This window comes from Parasteatoda tepidariorum, chromosome 11 (genome assembly GCF_982258835.1).
Source record: "Parasteatoda tepidariorum strain Cologne lab strain chromosome 11, Ptep-v5.0, whole genome shotgun sequence".
Lineage (NCBI taxonomy): Eukaryota > Metazoa > Arthropoda > Arachnida > Araneae > Theridiidae > Parasteatoda > Parasteatoda tepidariorum.
This window is the reverse complement of record NC_141765.1, coordinates 31907815-31932239: the sequence shown is the minus strand read 5'-3', so window position 1 is coordinate 31932239 and position 24425 is coordinate 31907815. Positions and strand designations below refer to the sequence as shown.

The 24425-nt window shown below is 28.7% G+C and overlaps 1 protein-coding gene across 3 annotated transcripts in view; it reads left to right on the top strand.

Moving 5' to 3' along the window:
- LOC107448939 (neuropeptide F receptor-like) overlaps nucleotides 1-16352 on the top strand; it is a 192316-nt gene extending 175964 nt beyond the window's left edge. For all 3 annotated transcript variants that reach the window (XM_071187611.2, XM_071187612.2, XM_087154757.1), the window contains exon 4: nucleotides 11363-16352. In XM_071187611.2, coding sequence (XP_071043712.1) covers nucleotides 11365-12621 — 1257 coding nt within the window. In that variant the 5' untranslated portion in view covers nucleotides 11363-11364 and the 3' untranslated portion in view covers nucleotides 12622-16352. The remainder of the gene's footprint in view (nucleotides 1-11362) is intronic.
- The last annotated feature ends 8073 nt before the right edge of the window (nucleotides 16353-24425 follow it).

The following is a 24425-nucleotide window of genomic DNA, read 5'->3' as shown; positions in this document are numbered from 1 at the left end:
CTGGATAAAACGAATCATCGTGACTTAAATTCATTCGGTAAAATGTCAAATGAAATAATCCTAGATCGAGTACATCATTTTAATATGAAAATTAGTTATTTTTTAACATTTTTGATTGAAAATCAACATTATTTGAGTGATATCATTCAAATAACCGTTTCTATTTTTTTTATTCAATATTCAGTAGCATACAAAGATATTAAAATAAAACAGGTTTAATTTAAATTACTTCATCTTTATTTGGTGGTTGGTTAGAATAGAACTGAAAATATATGCTTAGATTATAGATAGATGGAAAAGATAAAACATTTAAAGTAAAGCCATTTCATATTTAGCTTACTTTATCAGAATAAATATAATTATAAAATGGGTACTGTTCTTAATATAAACAATCCACATTTTGCTAGTTTTCATTAAGATAATAGATAGTGTTATATATATAAGAACTAACGGATACTTGCTGCAGAAGAGACAAGCAATTTCGACAGACGACACACAATTTAATTTTTTCAAATTTTTATTTATCTTATTTAGGCAAATATTTGAAGAAAAGGTTTATTCTTGGAAGACCTTGGGACTCAGTCATAAGGGCGGCAATTATTTAAGCCATTACAATCAAGAAAAACCACACATTTTCATATTCTCCGAAAAGGAAAAATTGAAAGATCTCACTTGTTACAAAATATGACGCCCTATGAAAGGAAACATTTGGGAATTTTCTAATCGGTTTCTTCCAATAATTTCCAAGAAATGTTTACTCGTTAACTCTGAAAATAATCTCTTATAATATTTTAATTGAAATAATGAATATTTATAGCCTTTCCTGGAAGAAGATTTTCTACCTCCTAAAATTAATAAGGGATATATATTTTAAATTATGATTTAATATGAAGAGACTCGTTTAAGACATTCCGTATCTCTCTCTCTCTCTTTATATATATATATATATATATATATATATATGACGTATATATGATGTATGATATGATATGTATATATGATATGTATGATGTATATATATATGATAAATATCTTTGATTACTTAAGCCTATTTTTATTAATAGAATTATATTTTTAAGATAAAATTATTCTAATTACTAACCACAAAAATGCTTCAGTTGCATGGTTGTAATAGTTTCCATAAATTTGTTGGCGACTCGTGATCGCCAAGGTATTTTTGAACTCTACATTGATAATGCTGGGTTGGCTTTGCTTTGGTTATGTTGTATTTTAATAAATCGCCAATTTTGGATCTCCTATCCATGTTTCTGTGTCCGTTGGGAGCAAATTACACGTACTTTTAATTTGGCTTTTGTATAGGCAGGTCGTGGGGGATTTGTCTCCCATAGCCTGTCCTTATTAATATTACTAAACAAAATTTACTCAACTGAAATTCTCATGGATAATATTTATATTTGGTATCTCGAGCTCTGCAAATATATTAAATTAAAGCTTTATATTATCCGGTTTTCATTTTCAAGTGTTGTTTTCATCACAATCTTCAACTAGTCCGCTATACCATACAAACTCTAACACCCTGAGATTTCCATCTGCACCATAAAATTGGTACACTGATTTTTATCTTCTTCACAATATATATATATATATATATATATATATAAATGAGAAAAGAAATTTATAAAAAAAAAAACAAATAAAGTATTGCTGTTTGTTTAAATCTTCAAAGAAATCATTCATTTACGTAATTAAAATTTAAAACCAAAAAGTAATCACAAACTATGTGTATAAATAAACAAAGATAACATACAAACTAGGAATAAACCATTTTACTGGCTTTCCTTCTTTCATAGGGTGACTGTTTATAAATTCCAGACTGCATATATGGATACAAAGCCGTTTATAGACATACTTTCATAATAGTAAAGTCTGAACACATTACTTGCACTCATCGGGAGTGCCCATTATAAGTCAGAGCCCTTATCTATACCTACTACAGAAAAGAAACCTCTTATTACACCGGGAAATTAAAATAAAAAAATTATTCGATATGGCAACAAATTACACAAGCCTGCGAAATTGAACTTTTTGAAAAATACAAAAGAAGTTATTGTTGATTTATATGTTATTTGATGTGCTGATTTTGAAAGTGACCATCATTTTTCCCAATCACATCAGGATTTTTTTAGAAAATCGATATTAATGTTTTTACTAAAATCCTACTTGGAAAGGAATTCTCTCAAACAATTTTGTATGTACTATCCGGTAACTGTTCTCTTCATTCATTTTGATCTACGTAAAATTTAATCTTGTGAAAGAAAATTGATTTTTTAACTATCAGCTAATTTTTTAAAGGTTAAATAAATAAAAAATACTGTTACCGGACTGCACAAGTCACCTCTGTTCGAGGGAAAAACAATAAGTTCCTTGTGTCAAAATTTTTACATCAGTTTCTAGAAGAAAATCACCAACATACCATTTTAATTTGTTTTTATTGAGATAACTGACATAAAATTGGCGATTGACCAAGAATAACAAATATTGTGTATGTGTATATGAAAGTTAGAAACAAAAAACAAAACAAGCAAAAAACTAAAGAGAAAAGTTTCTATTTTAATAAATACTCGTTTTCCTCTGAAACTTATTTTTGATGATCTTTTTTTATGCCTAATCTCAGGTTTATCCCAAGCTATCATCCAACAGTAGTCAGCGAGCATGTTCTTGTCCCATCTTCCTTGATATTTACGCTCCATATTGCTTGGAGCTTAGTTTGGGATAACCTGGAAACTTTTTGCACAGGTATTTAAAACAATTGCCGTCTTTTGGAACAGCCTTGACAAACTGCTTCATTACACATAATTTTATATGTAGTGGAGGTAACAATACTTTTTACGGATCAACTAAGCTGTTTCGAATAACATTCTTGGTGCCTGGGTCAAGATTTTGTCTTTTCGGCCATTCTTTTTCGATCCAATATTGAGTCTTGTCACGGCTGCCCCACTCACAAATGAAACATGGGTACTTTGGGAATCCCCTTGTTGACTAAGAAGCATGGAGATAACTTTCAAATCACCGCAAATGGTCCAACTGTGGTCAATGTATTTTATTTTGTTCAGGACGAGAGCCAGGTTTTCGTAGCATTCTTTTAAATATACTGAGTGTCCAACTGGTACTGATGCATACTGGCTCCCATGATGAAGAAGAACAGCTTTGAGGCTTCTTTTAGATGAATCCATAAACAGCCTCCACTCATCTTTATCGTAGATGACCAAGTTCTCCTCTTCACCAAAGTACTTAATAAATTCCTTTTCATGATTCATGTACCAATAAAAAGATGTTCCTTGGGCAAATAAATTTTTTTCTTTCAGTCTGCAGCCTAGCAATTCAGCTGCCTCTTTCGAAAGGGCAAGATCTCTAGTCAGATCATTAAGCTCAATCTAAGAAAAGGGCTGAGGTGAACCGGCAACAGATGGCTTATATTCGATATCGGAGCCTTGAACTTCTGGATGTTCCGAGTCTGAAGACTCTGAAGAGATGATTGACAATTCAGTTGGAGGCAAAGGCACAGGCACATCATGTCCATGAGGATCATGGCCGATGGAATGCTACAAGGATAAGATATTAGTCTTTGTTTTTTCCGTTTATACCCACGAAAGCGGCAGGAACAAAAATAACAATCATCAATGTGGTTTTGAGGCTCCCTCCACTTTATATGAATTCCAAATCGTAAAGCAGTCTTCTTTCCTTGATGCCATAAGCATAGATCATTGAAACACTGCACAAACTTTGAGGTGTCCAAGATTTGTCCTGATGTTCGAGTTTTATGCCAAAATATGCGAGATAAAGTTGTCTTACATAGTCTGTAATGCTCCTCATGCGATTTTTAACAACACTATATTCGCCGCATATATAACAAAAGTCATCTCTGAAATTTTCACTATGTCTCGAACTCGAAGCCATGTTTCACGAAACGCACAGAAAAAAGCAGACTTTAAAATTTCTCCCTATTACGCTTACTAGTATTTCTGAGAGGTCAGCGAACCTAGATAAGGATTCTCGCGACGCTATTGGTAGAGATGGATTGTGACAGAGAGAGGGACGGTGACAGGAAGTAGTGATAGTGGGGTACTTTTGTAAATTTAACCAAAGTAGAATGCTGGTCAGTCAAGAAGGGAAAAAATTCAAAAACGAAAAAAATTTTATGGTAAATGTTCATAAAATTTCCAGTAAAATTGAATTTTTCTATAAAACGTGACGTGATAGAAATTTTTCATTATTATTTTCCGTTTCAGCACCAAAAAATACATTAAGTTCAGCTATCAGACCCTTTGTATTTTTTTCATCGCAGGCCTGTGTTATTAGTTCTAATAATAGATTATTTAATCTTGTATTTTTATGGAATCTATTATGCCATCTTAGTTTTCTTTTAATATTTGAAGTCAGTGCACAAAAATAAAATGAAATTTACAGTAAAAAATTCTAGATCAAACTACGGTAAACAGTACACTCTAAAAACTGTACCTCTTAAATAAAAGGCACAAGCTAAATGTACCCTTTATTTTCTCGCGTTAGAGGCACATAACTAATGTGCCTTTAAAAATGAGAGGCACCACGAGAAATGAAAGGCACCAAAGCAAACGCGAGTCAATGCGCGGTACGAAAGGATTTTACCGGTTCCCTGTGCCTCTCAAATGGGCTTGTCTTTTTTTTCTTCGGTACGATGTAACGGAGAAGAAGCGCATGCGCACATCAATGAAATATTTTATGACGAAATACAAATAATAAAAGCAGACGATAAAATTAGAACACCAGAAAGTTGTTGATTTTTTAGAATTAGTTTTGTGTGGAATTTCAGTTTTCATATTACCCGTTACGGGTTTATCTAGTTTGTTTTATGATATTTTATCTATCCCGTTACGGGTGAGTTTTCATATATCCAGCTACGGGCACTTTTTCTAGTTTCCTTTATAAGATTTAACTATCCCGTTACGGGTACTTTATATTTGTTATTGTATTTTCTGTGGTGTGAAATAACTGTTTTTATAAAAAAACTGAACAGTTCTTTAATATAGCTTGATACGCTACAGCTATGTATTAATTGGTTGCAGTGGTGGGATCCGTTCCAGAAATGTTTTATTAAGTTTTTGAAAGAATTGGTGACAAATATTATTGTTATTAAGGATTTCCTACTTTAGAAAAAATTAGTGAATGAGATGTTTAAAATTGATGCCAAGAAGTGTGGAATTCGACGGTACTTCGAGCTCTTTGAACAGAAAGCGAAGAGATTTAGTGTGAATTTCGATCTTTGGTTTTCGTGTGCTTTACAGCTTATTCCTGCTGAAAGGTCAGAAATTTATGATGATAATTATTATTACTTTAAAGAAAATCTCATTGCCAATTTTCAGTATGATCCACAAGCTATTCCGTGTAATAACGATCTCCAGAGAGAACATTTTAATGAGAAATGGAATTTGCCAAGTATTGTGAAGAAATTTAGATCTGAACGTAAATGTTTCTATTGTGATGAAATAGGACATTTTAAGAAATACTGTAGACATCGAAATTCGGATTATAGAAAAGAGAATTATATCCGATTGCTGTAATCAAGTTTAAGCACGAAAGTAATTTTTATTTTACTAATATTTATAAAACAAATGCATGTTTAATGATTGGGGCAAAAATGCAGAATTTCACGTTTTTTAAAATACAATAAAATAAAAAAAATTCTGAAACAAGCTTTCCAAAAAAATTGCAGAAGGCTTTTCATATATTCTGAGCTCAAATAAAATCATCGATTAAATAATATTAAGTACAGTTAGTTTTAAAAAAATTGAAAGCTAATGTTCCCAAAATGGGAATGATGGCGCCTAACGGGTTAATATGTTTCGCCAAAATCTGGATTTAAAAAAAATTCATTTTAATGAAAAGAAATCTTTTATTTTACACTTGTTAAGTCATTTGTTTAAGCATATTTCATGTTATAAAATATCCAAGTTGTCAAAATCTACATCTATCATTTTAAAATATTCTATGTTTTTCCAAATTTGTGCAACTGTATACATCATATTACAACTGTTACTAAATTATGTAAAATTGTTCTTTATGTGTGAAAATAAAAGATATTAGATTTCATTATATTTAGTGTTTAATTTTTGATCCTTATAAAACTATTTTATGAAATCTCTAAATATTTAAAAAATATCTAAATTTAAAATAAATTTCCATTTTGAGGATGCTTTTTGGAAAAGAAAAAAAATCCATGAATTATATTGACTTGGCTTAACAGAAGTAAATATTATCTTTTTGTACCTATATCTGATTAGAAAAGCATCATTGTAGTTGTTGAAGTATCATTAAACGCTACATAATCAAAGAAATGGTTTAAATTTACATATTTTATAATTCCATTTTATAATTGTCTATGAAAAGGCCTTAGACGGAATCCTTTGAAATGATCACTTTCAAGTGGTCAATATTCAAAGAATTGAGAAATATTTTTCATTAAGAATTATTATAATTAATATCTTGGTAATAGTGTAAACCAAACAGAAAGTCCCTTTTTATATAAAGTGCTAGCAAATTACAAATAGGTAAAAGAAAATGTGTTCAAATCTGGTAAATAACAGGTTTTGGTACCACTAAATGCTTGTTTCAATGAGCGGTACATAAAAGCAAAATCTAAGGTACAATGTACCTTCCAAGTTAAGAGGTACATCTGATTTTGCCTCTGAAATCAGAGGTACATTGTGCCTTTCATTTTTAAAGGTATGTTGTGCCCTTAAAATTCAGAGGCACAAACGATCCAAATGTGCCTCTGAAATCAGAGGTACATTGTGCCTTTCATTTTTAAAGGTACGTTGTGCCCTTAAAATTCAGAGGCACAAATGATTCAAATGTGCCTCTGAAATCAGAGGTACAATTTTTAGAGTGTACCGACACTTTTCACTGAAAAATATATTTTAAACGGAACATGTGACGAAGCAAAAAATCTGGTATACCGTAGTTTTTACAGTATTAGTTACAGTAAAATCACTGATTCACTCTAATTAAATAAACATTACTGTAAAAATTACGGTATAATATTAATGATAAAAATTGATTTTACGGATGATGCACCCAAAGAGCAGGTTCTTTATACTGTAATTCTACGACAATATTTTATTTAATTCATCTTTCGTATATCTTATAATTTACGTAACCTATTATTTTAATACTTTTCTTTTCTTTTTTTCATAGTCACACATCCAAACTATTCCGTCCAGAGGCTTTAGGAATAGCTTATCATAACTAGTTTTTACATTAAAAAGTGAATCTAAGCTAATATTATGATCAGAAATAAAAAAATAAATGTCCTTAATTGTGTATAATTTTGTTAAAATTAAATTGTAAGAATGAGTTGTTTTTAAGAAGAAAATTTTTTATTTAGATAAGTTTTAAATTCATCAGTCTCTTGTAAAAATTCCTTATAATTGGAATTATTTCTGTAAAATCTAAGAATATGATTGGTAATAATAATGAAAAAAATCTTATTCGATAAGTTAATATTGAAATCGGTACTTTTTTCAAGATGAAAATTAAAATCATTTCTCTAGTAAAAAAGTTTTAAGGAAAAATTCATCTATCTTCATTAATTTTAAAAGTTAAGCTAAGAAACATTTTAAATAATCTTGGTAGTCATGGAAATTTTACTCGTCTCGCAAACAATATCGAAATAAAATTATTCTACTATCAATTTTCTATTTTTTCCGATTTACTTTCTGCTTTGAATTCGAAGAGGAATGATTGACTTTTGTCATATAATTGAGTTTATTTAACTGTGTTCTTTGATCAATATATTAAGCCTCCAATAAAACATGGACTAAGGGAATTTATAGAATTCCATTATTATCATTGTACAATAAACAAGAAATATAGGTGTAGGAGTTTTTATTTTATTTTCTATGTATGATTTGAATAATTTTTTAATCTATTGATGATTATATTTTCTCATAATTTTTAATTTTAAAATCGGATTCGATTCTGCCCAATATTCAAGCTCCTGCCCATTCGAAGGTCGAACTCCGTTTTCTCCAACTGCTACGTTTGACCGACAATACATATGCCCAACAGTAAGGACAAGTAAGAAAATTTTGAGTGCGAAAAGATGCATGAATTTTCTGAAATAACTGTAGACATTTTCCTCTCGGAAGCACTTCAAACTAGGCTTGGGAAAATAGTCTTGACTACTTTGGCAAGAATACTTGAGAGAAATTTAAGAGCTGTTTATGTAGGTAGTAAACTTTCCCTCAATTAACAAAAGAGTTAGAACCTACCAAAATTACGATTAATTCTAAAAATTTCTATAAATGTGTTTCAAGTGATCATTGTAGTTTTTGTTCTTTTTCATTGACGTTTACGTAATATTTCTCGCAGCAATTTCTCAATTTATATTTGCTATATTATTAGTTCTCTTAATAAATTAATGATTATTTTGATCATATACTTTTGTCAGTTAGTATACATAAAATTTTTTTCTCGGGCAAATGTACTGTCAAGCTATTGAGTTGTCGGGTAAATGAAACTATCGTACAAACGAGATGGTAGAGCAAATGAAACTGTCGGGCAAAGTAATTGTAAAGATAAATTCGGTAAAATGGGAAAAAGAAGATAGTTTCTTTCATTGTATACTATTCTTAGTCCATCAGACACATTTTGATTGCCAAATTAGGAGTAAGTTTTTACAGAATAAGGAGCTCAAGATTTTATGATATAACTTTACTCCCTGAGAGTCAGTGGAAACGCTAAGCCTACAAATTATATTAGTTAAATTCTCATCTTTTAAACCCGAGCCGAGTTATTGAGAAAAATAACTCAAGTATTATTAAATATCTGAAGTTTGACTTAACGCTTAACAACTAATAGACTCAAGCGAAAACGTTTTCAGCTTACATCGAATTAAAAACTAAATAATAATAATAATAATATAATACTTATTTGTTTGAACGGGAATTTAATTAATTCACTTAAGAGATTATTTAATTTTATTTATATAAATTTTATTTACATAAATTTTATTTATAAAATTTTAAGAGCAATTTTGCGAAGCTGTAATATATGTTACTGTTTGTTTTCTCTGCAACAAAGCTTTAAAGAAAACTTTAAATACATGTGTAAAGATAAATAATAATTACTAACTGAAATAATAAGCCTATCTCAGTAATAAAACTTGTTCAAGAATAGAGATTTTATGATAAAATGAGAATTTTAATACTTAAATAAAAATATTCACGTATATTTAAAAATATTTAACTTTGAATGTTTTTGTTGCGTTCAGTCAATTTACTGACATTAGGTAACAGATTAATTAGGATATTCTCTTTTTGAATCATCTCTTTTCTTTGTTATTATTAACACTAAAAGTAAAAGGCATAAATTAGAGACCGTAAAAGAACATTTTAACCCTTTGATCACATTCAGTAAATCTGGATAACACCTGACAAGACTTTTCACTTTGATTTCTCACTTAAAGGTCTGGTTAAGACAGATTTCGGCATTCCTATCACGTTCGAATCATTTTTGTTGCTAAGGGTGAAAGGTTCTTAAAGAAAACCATTTCCTTTAATGTTTCACAGGAAACACATCTAAAAATAGCTATAAAACAAGGAGACATCATGAGCTCATGGAGAAGCTTCTTTCTGTGAAGTTTTTTGTTGTTGTTTTATGTGGTTAAATTGCAATTATGACATTCACAATATGTATAAAATTTGTGACTTTCGCTGTTTATTTGCAAAAATTTCGATTTTTCTTTTTAGTCACAAGAATTATTAGTTTAGTTGGAATTAGATCAAATGACATATTTATTGTTTTTAAATTCATTTTAACTTCTATAAATGCATGATTTTTTGTGAGTTTAACATTGATTTTAAATATTTACGTAAGCAATGAAATTTTTTCGGACTTTTCACTTTAATATAAATTTGTCTACTACATTTGATATAATATTTTTATGTTTTCATTATTGATTTAATATGTTTGATTTCGAATAATTTTTTTTCTTATTTAAAATTATTTTTTCATTTCTCACAATACTATTATTAAATTGTTTGTAGAAACTTATGAAATTGCTTTACCTTACAAGACCTTACAAGTGACATTTTTCATAATAAAAATTATTTTTTAACGCAGAAATTAGCTGGTAAATGAAATTCAATTTTTAAACTGCACTAAATTTACACTTACAGGTGTATAGTTGGTGATCAAGAATTAATCCTAGCAATTATCCCAAAAGTCCACGCTATCACAATTTATATTGGAAAAACAGATGACTTTCTAAATTCACAGGCATTGTTGGTTGAAATTTTGTGTTTAAGACCCATGTAAATGCCTGTTGAAGCAAAAGTTAATCCTTTAGGATAGGATATTCATATTCAACTAATATTTGTCTGACAAATACATTATTACTACTCTTATTGCAACCAAAATCATATAATGTTTTTAGTTTCAATTTGTAAAAAAAAAAATGTATGACATAAAAGATATTGTAAATTAAGAAATCTTTTTATTCATTTTAGTATTTTACAAATAAACTACTTCGTAAAATATGAATTTACTTTGAATTAAGTCTAGGGAAAGAAAATTGAAATTGATATAAAACACAGTATTCAATGAATGAGTCAAGAGAAAACAAAAATGGGTATTTGAAACCATCTTCATTGAGAAAAAAAGTATGATCTTCCAGAATATGGCAAAATTTAAAGTATTTCTTGTTCCATGGGAATACCAAAAAGCTCGGTAATTTTAAACGAGTGCTTTGCTAATGATTTTGGCAAAATTAACAATAAATTATAGTTTTATAATGAGTGATAAAAGTTGGCAAATGTTTGGTAATTTTGTGATGAAATCTTAGAGTAAGGCATAAAAACCATTAAACCATAAAAACCATTATTTAATTTTCAATTTCATTCATTTTACAAAATGTGTGGTAATTATAACTGTATTTTGGAAAGTCAAAATATTGTTAACCTTTACCATATAAACGGGAAAATTATCAGGAATTACCTTCCCATAATAAATGCCATACATTTTGGTTTTGTTAATCAGAATTATGGCTTTTCTTTAAAATTAGAAATGTCATTATCAAGCAGTACGGTGATTTTACACGAAATTTTTCCTTCTTGTGAAAGTAGAGATTAAAATTTCCTGTCTGTGAAGAATTAGAAAACTGCCATGATAAATATTTAAATCAACAAAACAATTGCTTAATAACAGCACTAAATAACTACTTAATAGCAGCAAAAAATTTTGTACAGTTTAAGGAAATAGAAGGCAGTAGATATTTCAATTCTGTATCAAGAGATACAAGCTTTTATTGAATTAATTTTCATTTACCTAACACGATGTAAAAGTTATGTTTTTTTCCTTTCAGATATGGAGTCGGTTCCAGGCTTTGGAAGTGAAATTCCAGACGAAGAAATGTACATTCCATTTGACCTCATACCAGAAAATATCACAGGAGATAGAATAATAATACAAGGTCTTGGGAATCATACTGAAAACATATCAAGAAGTAACTTGCTAAAGCGGTTGCAGCCATATTTGAATAACAGATCGATTGATGATGGTGCTCTTATAGCTCTTTTGATAGCTTATGTATTACTGATTGTTACTGGTGCAAGTGGTAATGGTTTAGTTTGTATCGCCGTGGCAAGAAAACCTACCATGAGAACAGCTCGCAATGTATTTATTATAAATCTTGCAATATCCGACCTAATTTTATGCCTGTTCACAATGCCATTTTCGTTGGTTGAAATAGTCATGAAATATTGGCCGCTGGGTGTTTTACCTTGCAAATTAGTTGCTGGATTACAAGCAACGAGTATATTTGTAAGCACGATCAGCATAACGGCGATAGCGTTAGATCGTTACAAAGTAATAATTTATCCCACTCAAGACACTTGCCGTCCACTGCGCGCAGCCATGATACTATTCATAATTTGGTTCGTAGCTATTCTTTTAGCATTACCTCTGTTCATCTTCAGAACTGTTGTACACTTTCAAGTAAACTTACCTTGGTTCAAATCGGTAGATTACTGCATTGAACGTTGGCCATTAGAGCGCGGAAGAGGATATTATTCTGTTTTCTCAATGTTTTTTCAATACTTACTTCCTATAATAATTGTAAGTGTTGCTTATGCTAGAATTTGCCGAAAGTTGAAATATCGCATGGTTACTAAGGGTACTAAACTTCAGGAAAAACAAGCTAGAGACAAAAAGCGAGTGAGGAAAACAAATATTCTTTTGATTTCTATAGCTCTTATTTTTGGTTTGAGCTGGCTTCCATTGAACATTCTAAATATTATATCTGATTTCTTTTATCCTTTCTCTGACACTTCGACTTTCCGTGTGGTATTTGCATGTTGCCATATGGCTGGTATGAGTTCAGCTTGCTCAAACCCACTTCTTTATGGTTGGCTAAATGAAAATTTCAAAAAAGAGTTTAAGGAGATATTCGCTGCTTGTATGAGTTCTTCCTCATCCATTGGAAGAAATGGGGCTAAAAATGAAGGAACCGAATCATTCGCCATGTGCACAAAAAATCCAACCAATACTATTCAAACAGCTCTCCCTACTAATCACGCTGATACTACCGTCATAGATGGTGTGGGTGTTAGAGCTATAAAATGACTAGATGATCCCGAGAAAAAACGACTACCACCTTTACCAGAATGTTCAACTTCTGTTTAAAATTTTAAAATCATATACTTTTCTTATACAATTCATTTTAAGGAGTTTTTGCTGTGCAACGACATAAAATCACACTGTTAGAAATTTCCAAAAAAAATGGTTAAATAAAAATTTATTTTGTTATTTTATCATATTCAAACAGAACAGCCATACAACTATACAAAAGATGCTATTTAAACTATTAACTTTGAGAAAAACCGTTACTTAACTGATTTTTCAAATACGTTAAACAAACAGAATTATATAGCAATAAATAGACTCACCTAGCATAGCCACTTAGTTCCTTGAAACTGGGCACAAATTATAGTCGAGATAATCTGTCGCTAATCTGTGATTGAATATATGATCGACGGAACGGGAGTTGGAGCTCCAGCGTTGACAGCACACTATTTCTGCCATTCCCATTCCTTAGACGCGTGAAGAGTTTCTAGTGTCTCACACTCTCCAATTTGTGACCCTGGATTATTAGAATAAGATGCTCGCTTTCACATTCCGCGGTTATTTTGATAAAACATAATTTGACCGCAACCTAACTTCAATGCCCATTACGTAATGAAAAGAATAGTTCCAATGTCCAGTTAAATTTCTTTTTTTCTTTTTTTTCGGTTTTGAAATCATACTAGCTGTGAACTAGTTGTAAACAGTAAAGGTAAAAAAATTTCTTTACCGTAAATCTTACGGTTGATTGGGTGGACAGACTGCTACCGGTTACTTTACTATAATTTTAAAATGAAAATTCTAACTGTGTAGTTACTAATGTCTCCCAAAGAAAATGTAGATGTTTAGTTTTTTTCTACTGTTTTGTTCTGTCCAAATTTCAGCGTATCTTCTTAAGAATAATATTGTCTTTGTACGTAGTTTTGGCTTGAGTTTTACTAACTTTTTTTAATTGTAACTAAATTTTTTAATTACGAACTTTTTTTAATTGCAACTAAATGCTATTTAAATATCTTTTCGGATATTTTGATTTTATCTACTCATGTTTTAACGAACGGCATAAAAGAACTAATCAATACTTACGTAGCTTGTATCAATATAATAATATGTCAATTATTGTCATTAGGTTTTTTTATGAAAATTCCTTATTGTTTAATAAAATGACTGCTATTTGAAAAATTAAATAGATGGAAAAAAACTTTTTCTTGTCTGTTTCGGATGAGTTATTTTTATCTTCAATAAAATTTTTAAAAGTTGATAAAATATTATTGGAATTATTGAGGAATTCTATTAAGATGTGTTGATAAGTTTTTGTTGTTTCTATCAAGTCAAAGAAAAAAAATGGAGTTTTTAAACATACACTTAAGTCAATGTTCGTAGGAATCTGTATATGAAAATAAACATTTTATGATAAATTTACACAGTAAAAACTTCTTAATGTCTTCTTATTTCAAGGTAGCTATTTTTTAAAAAATAAGTTTTAAAAAATAATTTAATTCCTAAGCATTTTAGCAACAGTCGAGTGATCTTTTTAATTTTTTATACTTTTTATATGACTAGATATACGTTATTATTCATAAACCAAGAATGCTTAATAATTTTTAATTTATACTTGCTCAAGAATTCGTGAACTGTAAATATACAAAAAAGGTGGTTTTATTCCAGTAAACCTTATATTTTTTTTAAATAGTAAGCAGTTACTTTTAAAATAACTATAATGATAGAAAATTACACAGGAGTTATAAATTAAAGATCTTTTTATCTAAAATTATTTTGAATATTTCCTTAAAAGCTAAAGAGGTTACGCATAAATTGGATGTTTAAGGAGCGAATATTACAAAATAGAATGTCTTCTGTAATGTGTTACTAACTCATGTGGACCACAAAATACTATCAAGTATTCAGTAATAATTAGTCGTATTATTCTGTGCTTGGAAAGGAACATCTTCATGATATTTATGCGACTCACTATATCTAATCTATCACTGTATTGATCGTTGCTACGATCTTATACTCTTTGGTAACTGCAATCATCATGTTACTGAGAATGAAAGATTGTCTAGTCGTCGAGGGAAGTTATTCAACCATTATTAAACAATTGTGTGGCGTATATGAGGAATCTAAATTTCTTCTGGGTGCTACATAAAAGCCATGGATTCTCTTACAGCTTTAAAGAACTTTTATCCATGATAAAAATACCATTAAGAGATGGACTTGAAGTTAATCACACTTCTGAATATTTTACAATGATAAATAGATATCATATAAGCCTGACAAATGTCAGAGTTTCTAAAACTACTTAATTTTCGTGTATACTATATTTCGTGTGTAAGTGATTGCTGTGTAAATATTTGTTACAATGTGAATTTAAAAAAAAGTAACTATTGTTTGCATAATACATTTTAAGATAATGTTTATTTATTATTTTTATTGACCTGAAAGTAACATTATATATGTTTGTCAATGTGTGAAACAAAATAGTTGGTATATAAATATAATCTTCAATAACACTGGGCGATATCGAACTTTATCAAAATTTTTATATCATAATACATCGTCAAAAATATCGATATTTAATAATTTATCGTGTTAAGTTACCAAATTTACCTACACTGATTATATAATCTTATTCGATTAATTATCTTTATCGATACTATTCCCACAATGTCATGATTCGATATTCCTTGTGGTCGATGATGATTTATTATGAATGAAATCATTTTCAACAGTTATCGGTAATATTTGAAGTATATCGACTAGGTAATATCAGTAATATCACATAAATTTTTTTAAGTTGTATTTTATTTAAAATAAGCTTTTTTCTATTCTATTTCTGTTATTTCTATTAGTATTATCTATTGATTTTCTTTCTTGATTTAAGTGTTTCTTTAATTTCTGTATCCTCTCACCTAAATCGTATGATTGAGTGTTTCGTCTAATGTGATTTAAAGACATCTATCTACTTAAGCAACCACACAACCAAGCATATCTCCTTTTTTTAACTGTTGACCAGTTTAAAAAAACAAAATTTACAAGTTTTATTTATTTATTTTAATCTTGAAAATTATCTTCATGATTTCTTTATAATAAAACTAATTGCTGCATTGTGAACATTCTACAGATAATACATGCGTATTATTTTAATATGAACTGGAGCATTATATCCGTATCAACTTATTCAACATCTTTTCATATATATCTTTATCAACTTCTAATTCCTTACATTGATTTACAGTTGTTATATTTTTTTAATTAATTTTTTTTAAAAATTTTATCAGATATATACTTTTTCTGAGAAGACTGCCTCAACAATGTAAATATACTTAACACAATCCAGTAGGAAACGAACTTTATTCAAAGATATATACACTGATTATTTTAATTCAATGTATATTATAGTTTTCCGCTGTGCATATATTGTAGTGCATTCCTCATAATCTTTGTAATCATTAGGATTTGAATTTTTTCACTTTTTGTTGACATGTAAGTTGTTTTGGATGAATCTAAAATAATATGTAATGAAAGTTTCGTAATGTTCTGAAGAATGTGAAAATGCCTGTGTTCCAAAGTATACATTAATATTTATTGATAGCAAAATTATTTATTCAATGTATTCAAATTATTCGAGTGATTACTATTTAATGAATCAATATCATGAATATATAAATGTGTATAAATATTGTGTTTGTGAATTGTAATATATGAAAATGATACAATAGACATATTACCTACTAGTTGCATATCTTTTTTTTTCGAAATAATGATCCATTGTGCATAATCAGTCCATACAGGCATTCTGTTGGAAGATGTTAATTCGATAAATATGGTTATTATGCATAATATCAGATTAACATAAATAGTAAAAAAGAAAAAAAAATCAATTTAAAGCATTTTTTTAAAAATTATCTGGCTAGTATTGATAATAGCTAAGTAAAGTTTTCGTCAAGTTAACTGAGAGTGTGGAAAATTCCAAGTGGTTATTTACATACATGGCCTAAATTAATATGCTGTTCTAATTCACTAGCATAAAATAAAATGACGAAATATAAAAACATACCTTGCTACCGTAGTTAGTGTATTTACAACAAAAGCATCGCCTCACGTTTGAAACCTCGCCGTAAAATAAAGCAAACACTCTATTTTGATCTGCAGCGAAAGTATTCATTATTATTATTGTTTTCATTTATATTTGATGTGAGAGAAATAATTAAATCTAAGAGAAAGTATTCATTATTATAATCTGTTTCATTTCATTTTAATGTTAAAGATCTGCGTTATTTTCTTTAAAACTAATTAATATTTTATTTAAAATCTAAGTAATGGATAAGTTATTTATATTATTTCCTGCTATCTATTTCAATTATAACACAGCTATAAAAATGTTTTTCTTCGATCTTTTTTGGTAAAGCAAATCAATATCAATCGTTTTATATTATTGAAGATTACAGTTACGCTTTTTAAAAACTAAATATTTACTACAGTTTTTCTTTTGGATAATATCACCCATAAAATATTTCGATTCTATTTTTTTCAATTCTGATTTTAAAGGTGATTGTTTTATACAAGATTTCGCTACTTATTTAACTCGCTACTTATTAAACTTATTTAACTAGCCGGTTAAAACTTGTACAAAAGTTCTCAAGCTAACTTGCGTCACATTCGTTACATATAAAAACTTATTTATTTTGCATAAACTAATCACTCCAACTAAATTTAAAAAAAATAGCATGGTTGTCATGAATAATAACCAGTTAATGTTTAGTTAATGTCATGAATAATACATATTGGAGGAAATTTATCAGATTAGCTGATTGTGTCAGGTATTATGCGAATACTATTCACACACAAATATAATATTTTAACCATTTTATCATATTAGCCAACCATATTGATTGCTATAAATACTTAATAATTGATAATTGATATTATTAAGCATACTAACCAATTTATCACATGAACAGTCGCATACATAGGTAAAGCATAACATATATGTGCTGTTTTCTAAGACAACAGATTTGAAGATGCCAATTGGCAGTATAAATTGAAAATTTTACATATTTATTTTTTCATAGATTATGACTGAAATTAAACTATATTATTTGCTAAATTGTACAAATATTGAAGAACTTTTTTCAATTCTTTGTAGCATTTCACATTAAATACTGTAAAATATTGCAAATATCATTTTCTGTGGGTTAATTTTAAAAAGAACCATTTTCTCTCCCAAATAAATAAATTTGTTTCTATTTGATTATATCCTGATGGTAAAGAAATATACGGATTTTGTGGATCAGAATTTTAAAAAAGAGAAGTCTGACAGAAAAGGATGTTGTAATAGTTTGGCAATTTAAAAAAGATTTACTTTGCTGTAATTTTAGACAGACAAAATATGTAATATTTTGGAAAGAAACCAAATTCGTTTTTAAAATGTTGTGACATATTTATACATGCCACGAGCTTTAATTTTAAGTTTTCTTGATTCAGATTTTAATTCAGTGCTCCACAATAGCAAATGAATACCTTATTAAGTCTAATAACTCATTTCTGTTTTTTTTTACTTCTTAGAAAAAAGGATGTTTACTAAATTTCTACAGTTAATATTTTATTAAAGATCGCGCTAAACATTAATAGAAAGCAATTTTAATGAATTTACTGAAAAAAATAGGCGTGTTTTGTAATCTTCGTAGGAAAACATAACTAAATGGGAAACAATTATTTTGTACAAAGCATTTGTAAAGAATTTATTACAAACAAGATTTTTTCTAGACAACTCAAAATTCTGGTAACAAACGCTACGAACACACTTAACTGCAATCAATTTAATAATAAATACTTATTTGCATATTCATTTAATTATGTAGCTAAACATCTCCAACACATAAACTATTAGTTTCGCTTCTGAATAATAATCATCATTTTTAATTAACGTTTACAAAATTGTGACACAAAATTAAATGTATTATTTGCGAACCACTAATAATAAATGAAAGAAATATTTCAGTCATATTATGTAATGAGTCTTTATCAAACATGAACTTCTATTTCTTGAAATTATGTAAACTGCGTATAAAATGTATTTGAAGTTTAATTAAATATGTAAACAGTGTCTTTTAAAGTCAAATTAATGTTTGTATTTGAAAGTTCTCAGTATTAAAATATTATTGTATTAAATGTTTTTTTTTCATTTGCATTACTGTCTAAATTTTAAATTTTAAAAATATAGTTTTGTTGGAAAAGCTTCGTTAGGTTAAAGTTAATATTTTAACTTATAGCAAAATTAAAGATTGGGATTAAATAAACGATGAACGTTTTTTTTTTTTAATTTTTTTTAAAAAATTAATATTGAAACTAGTTATGACAGTATTCTTTTAAATTTAGCTTTTTATTGAAACACGCTAAACAGTTGTTTTCTTTTTTAAAATTTATTGCGATTGTTTTCACTCGGAGTTCGCATGATTAAAACAGAGGACACTGGAGATGAGCACATTTTAAAATTACAGTTACTATTAGAATGACTATATTTAGTAAAGAAAACGAATACAAAATATTAAAATCTATAATAACAGAACTTCCTTTGAAAGAAACGCTCAAAGCAGTAGAATTTTCATAAGAAAGAATAATTGAAGCAATAAAGAAAAAAGAAAACAATGGAAATAAAAATGCGACTACCGAAGCTGACGTCTTCAGGGGGCACCAGCTCCGGAAGCCATAAGAACAAAACCTTTTCGATTGAGAGAGCCAGACAAATGTCAAAAAATACTCTCTCAGTACCCCGAAGGATTTGCAAAAGTCCAGGAAGAAATATAAAAATACATAAAATCATAAGAGTGTAATACAAAAATTAGAATACAAAAACTCACAGTAAACTAATCAAACAGCAAATTCATGAAACTAACTCAATGTAAAAGAAACATCTGAAATAAAAGAAAACAACGCCCCCTATTAAAATGCGCAGTAAGAAGAAAAAAAGGATAGGAAAGGTAAAGATTGCGTAGCAGATTAATATAATACTTAACTGGGGCTGCTCAGTCAAGACTTTAATTTCGCCTTGTTAAAAGAAAGAAATAATAAACTAATATTTCTCAATCATTTTCCTAATCAAAAATTTAGCATTACAGTAATTAAAAGGAAAATCATAATTTCTCAAATTTCTCACAAAATTACTTGTTGCCTCCTGAAAACACTCAACGTTATTGCAATTTTTTTTAATTTTAAAAAATTGAGAAAAAACTACATTTCTGAAAATTTTACTGCACAAATTAGTATTAAAATTACAGAAAAAATAAATTTAAATTTAAGAGCCTTTCGTTTATCGAAAACACCAATTTTAATTTGTATATATATATATATATATATATATATATATATATATATATATATATATATATATATATATATATATATATATATGCAATTGTTTATGGTTAGGGTTCACGTTGTTAAAATGGGGGTTATCGGAGAGAAGCACCTTTAAAAGTGATTGCAAATCATTATCATTGGAATAACTATATTTATTAAATTTTTACATGTGACTGTTTTCGGTCGGGGCTCACGTAGTTAAAATGGAGGTTAACAGGGAGTAGCACCGTTTGAAATGACCGATATCATTACTATTAGAATGACTATGTCACATTTATACATGCAATTGTTTTCGATCCGGGTGCACGATATTAAAATGGAGGTTAGCGTAGAGGAGCATATTTTAAATTACTGTAATATTTATTATTAGAATTACTATATTTATGAAATTTATACAGGCAATTGTTTTTGCTCGGGGTTCACATTGTTAAAACGAAGGTTATTGGAGAGCAGTATCTTTTAAAATGACTGTAACCAGTCTGATTAAAACGACCGTATTCAATAAAATTATACATGCGATTGCTTTCATTCGGGGTGCAAATTTTTAAAATAGAGGTTAGTGGGGAGTAGATCCAGTTAAAGTTATTTTCCTAAAAATCAACAATCATTATTAAAATAAAGCATAACAAATATAAAGCAAAATAGGCTAATGCCCCTTATTTACTTTCTTACATTTTCTTCTACTTTTCTTCTTTCCTTTACTTTCTTCTATTTTTTTACATTAATTTACTTATTTTTTTATGTTTAAGCAGCACAATAGACTTTACTTTCTGAGATTCTCATCACATAATTCAAGTTAATGTTCATTTCTGAGTTTTTATATTTATTATTGTTGATCTTTAAACAAGAGAAATTCGCAACTCTATGCAGACATTTTCCCAGCAGTATTCTTATTGTCCCTTTTTTGGTTCAAGGTAGGTTTTTCTAACTGTTTCGGTAAGCCGAAGAAACTCTTTAATGGATAACATTTAGCCCGAGCAGTGCTGTTTGCTCAATCTTGCAATGAATTAAGAATAAAATTATATTAATGTTAAACTTTTAGTAAGAGAATTCTTGGATTTAATAATTCCAGGATATTTTAAACGCTTGTATATTGGATATGTTACAAACACTGACTATATTTTACAATTGTAGGAACTTTTATGATGTATATTTTTCACACAAATTTGACTTAGAGTAATGCAAGTAAAAGATAAAATAATTGAGGATATTTAGTACCCATTAATGCATTTAGCACATTAAGTTAACATTAATGAATTAATGACTGAGTTGTAGTTCTTACACAACACTTTTCACGCTAATACTAAAGGCCGTAAAATAACATAGAAAATTAGGAAAGTTATCCAGGTTGAAAAATGCATGTTTTTATAAAATAGCCTCCCAAAAGTAAAAGAGATATTGCAACATACTGAAAATATCAAAATTAAATTTACGTTATATGTCAAAAAATAAGTAGTTCTTACTCAACTACTCAATAGAACTCAGTAGAACTCAATAATGTAGTTCTTACTCAACACTTTTTACGCTAATACTAAAGGCTGTAAAATAACATAGAAAATTAGGAAAGTTATCCAGGTAGAAAAATGCATGTTTTTATAAAATAGCTTCCCAAAATTAAAAGAGATATTGCAACATCCTGAAAATATCAAAATTAAATTTACTTTATATGTCAAAAAATAAGTAGTTCTTACTCAACTACTCAATAGAACTCAGTTTAACTCAATAATGTAGTTCTTACTCAACACTTTTTACGCTAATACTAAAGGCTGTAAAATAACATAGAAAATTAGGAAAGTTATGCAGGTAGAAAAATGCATGTTTTTATAAAATAGCTTCCCAAAATTAAAAGAGATATTGTAACATACTGAAAATATCAAAATTAAATTTACGTTATATGTCAAAAAATAAGGTATCGCAACATTTATGTCAATTAAAATATTTGTTATTTGAGTAAATTAATCGGAATACATTATTTTATTTTATAACCATCGTTGAACAGCCGACCTACTTTTGAGTTCACAGCTACCAATGCTTAACTCTATAGCTTTGTAATTTTGAACCCAATCCAGAAGACAAAGAAACTCATTAATGAAGATTTGGGAGAAATTTTCCTTCGTGGAGGACTTTTTTGATGGAACTAACCCGCATTTGTGTTGCATGGGGAGGAAGACCACGAGAACCCCCCACTGTTAGACTGACGGCAAGGGGGCTCTAACCCATGACCCGTCCACCACTGAGGATATTTCACGTCAGCACTGTGGTCGGTGTAAGCCGGATGCGGATTCGTATAAACCAGCAATCACTGGGATTCAAATCCGGTTTACCTCATTGGAAGGCGAATGCTTTATCTTCTGAGCCATCGTGACTCATAGAAGGTTATTTAAGGTTACCCAGAAAATATAAACTATAAGTCATCGAAATAATGATCAAAAGTGCAACTTTTTTATACGTTATTTTTTTAACTCGCTGTTTTAGAACCACTCTCGAAATTTAAAATGCAAACTTAAAAATTTATGGTAATTGTTCATAAGAGTAAAGTCTGTTAGGGAGAAAATGCATTTTTAATTAACAAACACTCATCATTGCGAATATATTTTGTTAAACTTAACAGCATAGATTAATCAATCTATATTAGGTCTACACGTAGTGCAGATATTTATTTTCTTGTTTTCTTTAATAACTGCAAGCTAACTAAACAAAGACTATTTGGCTTTTAATATTATAAGTCAGTTTCCTTGGTTAGAGGAAATTTTTATTGGTTTCCTCATAAATTTTTGGAGAGGAGAAGTTGATCACATCTGTAAGTTTTTGGTTCTTTTATTGGTTAGATCAAATTTTAAGTTATTTTTCTTCGACTTCTGTTTCTCCTTTCTTATTTTGAAAAAGGTACTGAGAAGAAAGAGAATGGTTAAAACTACCGAAATATGGAGAAATTTATCATGTTCTGACTCATTGGGAACACCAAAAAATTTGGTAATTTTTACCGAAGCATTTCGGTATCGATTTTGGTAAAACTCACAATAAAATTTGATAAAAGTTGCAAAATTTGGTAATTTATCACAATAGTTTGCAGCATGGAATAAAAGCCATTCATGCAACTAAATTTACTTTTCAGTTTTTTTTACTAAGTGTGTGGTAATTAGAGCAATAATTTTGAAAAGTAGAATTTCCGGTAAGCCGTTGCCATATGAACAAAAACTTACCAAGTAAACAGTTTAAATACCGTATATTTTGTTTTAATTAACTAGAATTATGATTTTCTACCAGAAATGTCATTACCTTGTAGTACGATATTTTTACCAGAATTTATTTTCTCTGTGTGCCATGTAATTGAAAAAATAACGTAAGTGCTTCACGGTAGATTTAGAGAAAAGTGACTTGACAGCTATTTTCTTTATAGAATTTCTTTTTTGTTAATAGAATGCAAAAATTAGAAACTGATTTAATTTTGAAAATAAACTCTTTTTGTAATTACAAAAATACCAAGTAAACAAAAATCTCAATTTCGAATTTCTTGCCTCCTACGCTGATTCTTCTATTACAAAGCTGCATTCTAATTCATCCTTTAAAGATCAAAATCAAGAATTAGCAATAAGTTTTTTGAAAAGATTAATGATTTTTTTCAGCATCAAGAAAAATAAAGTTAAGTGTGATGCACATCTATCATGCCGTAATATATAATGCAATTCTGCATATTGTCTTTGTACTAAGACGGGGAAATTGATGATATATGGTCAAAATATAAAGGAACCACTTTTATTGTAGACAAATCAACATCCTTCTATATGAGGCAGCATTTTTAAAAATCACGACCATGACCACATTTATAACTTTTATAACTTCAAAAATATTATGGCAACAGATCATGAGAAAATAATTTTTCATTAAGTTCCAAGATGAGCATTACATTTCAACAGTAGAAAGCATTTCTTTTTAATAAAAAATATATCCAATGAACTAAGGGGCCAGGGGAAGCCCCTCCCTCAGTTCTCACACCAACAAATTCCAATTAACAGTGCATGCGAATTTTCTTATCTATTTTAGCAGCTTAGGAACAGATCCAAAAATTGGCGAGTTATCAATGAATAATAAAACCAAAAACAAATCCAACTCCGTATTATTAACATTATATTTAAAGAAAAATCTGGCTACACTTTAATCACCAAAAAGACTGTTAGAATTCAAAATAGTAAGTAAGCGAGGCATTTTTGTGGTGAAAGAATGAAACAGCTTATAGTGAAAAACTGAATGGAAGTTTTTTTTAAAAAAACAAAAAAAGATTTTGATACTCGTTATGTCGCAGCACTGAATTAATAAATGATACACTTGTATGAAAGGAAAAGTTAGCCATTACAATGGTTGTTAAGAAAAGAATAAAATTATTTATACTCGCTTTTTATAAAATGTGATAAAAACTAAATAAACAATATAATGTAATTATTACAAGA